The sequence below is a fragment of the Atta colombica genome, unplaced genomic scaffold (genome assembly GCF_001594045.1).
Source record: "Atta colombica isolate Treedump-2 unplaced genomic scaffold, Acol1.0 scaffold141, whole genome shotgun sequence".
NCBI classification, from domain to species: domain Eukaryota; kingdom Metazoa; phylum Arthropoda; class Insecta; order Hymenoptera; family Formicidae; genus Atta; species Atta colombica.
The window spans coordinates 258,951-259,931 of NW_017259230.1; the positions used below are offsets into that span (position 1 = coordinate 258,951).

The following is a 981-nucleotide window of genomic DNA, read 5'->3' on the forward strand; positions in this document are numbered from 1 at the left end:
CAATTTAATTGTTACATATAAAATATGTAAAATATGTACTATACAATAAGAATATTATCTTAGACCGTAAATGTGAAAAACACAATCGATAAACTAGAAGCCTATAAAATATGTGTTTTAAAATAAAAATGTTAAAGCTTTACTAATTATTGTAATATATTCAATTATAACTTCACAAAAGAAATAGATACATGGATATTTAAGACATGTATGTAAAAAATCCACTGTTAACATTTTTATGTTATGTCCATTAAACTATAATTAAAATACATTTTTCTGTCGAATTTTCTTGAAAAATGTAATAATAAGAAAAAAATTAATGTTGAAAGAATAATGTTTTTTTTTTAAATGTGTGCTATTCTATTATTAGAGAATATATACATTTTTTTTGGGACGAATAATGCACGTAATAAAACAATAATTAAATACGATAAGCGAACAATTATTCCTTTATTATTACTCACAATTATTCCTCATTTTACTCACCTTCTCGCCGTACTCGCCTTCCACAGCGACTGTGGAAACATATTTCCATCCGAGCAGATGGATCACCTCAACAATTGCCTGTGCCTGAAAATTATCCGGTGGTACCACTCTGCTAAAGTACTCGAATCGGCTTTTATCCGAGAGTTCTGTGCTGGTGGAGGCGTAACTTATTTGCGGTATCTGCAATCACGTTACCATAAAACCAAAAAAATTGAAAAATATATCTCTGTTTTTTTCATATATCTAAAAAATAAATAATTGTAGCGGCAATGAAGAGAAAAGCAGAGCAGCATAAAGATATTTTTATAAAGATTTTTTTATAAAAATTATGATTATTATTCATAGCGACGTATTAAATTTTATGCTTTGCATAAATTTATATCATTTATTAAAAAGATATATATATGTATACCTTATATATAAATGTATACAAACACATTTATTTTTTATACAGTACACAAATATTTGTTTTTTAAATATATAATATAAAAAAAT

The 981-nt window shown here is 25.4% G+C and overlaps 1 protein-coding gene across 1 annotated transcript in view; it reads right to left on the reverse strand.

Moving 5' to 3' along the window:
* The window catches only part of LOC108684932 (metabotropic glutamate receptor 8-like), a gene marked incomplete at its 5' end in the record, with an annotated part of 130,355 nt that overhangs the window by 41,895 nt on the left and 87,479 nt on the right, over window positions 1-981 (reverse strand). The window contains one exon of the mRNA XM_018189478.1: window positions 487-666. Coding sequence (XP_018044967.1) covers window positions 487-666 — 180 coding nt within the window. The remainder of the gene's footprint in view (window positions 1-486; window positions 667-981) is intronic.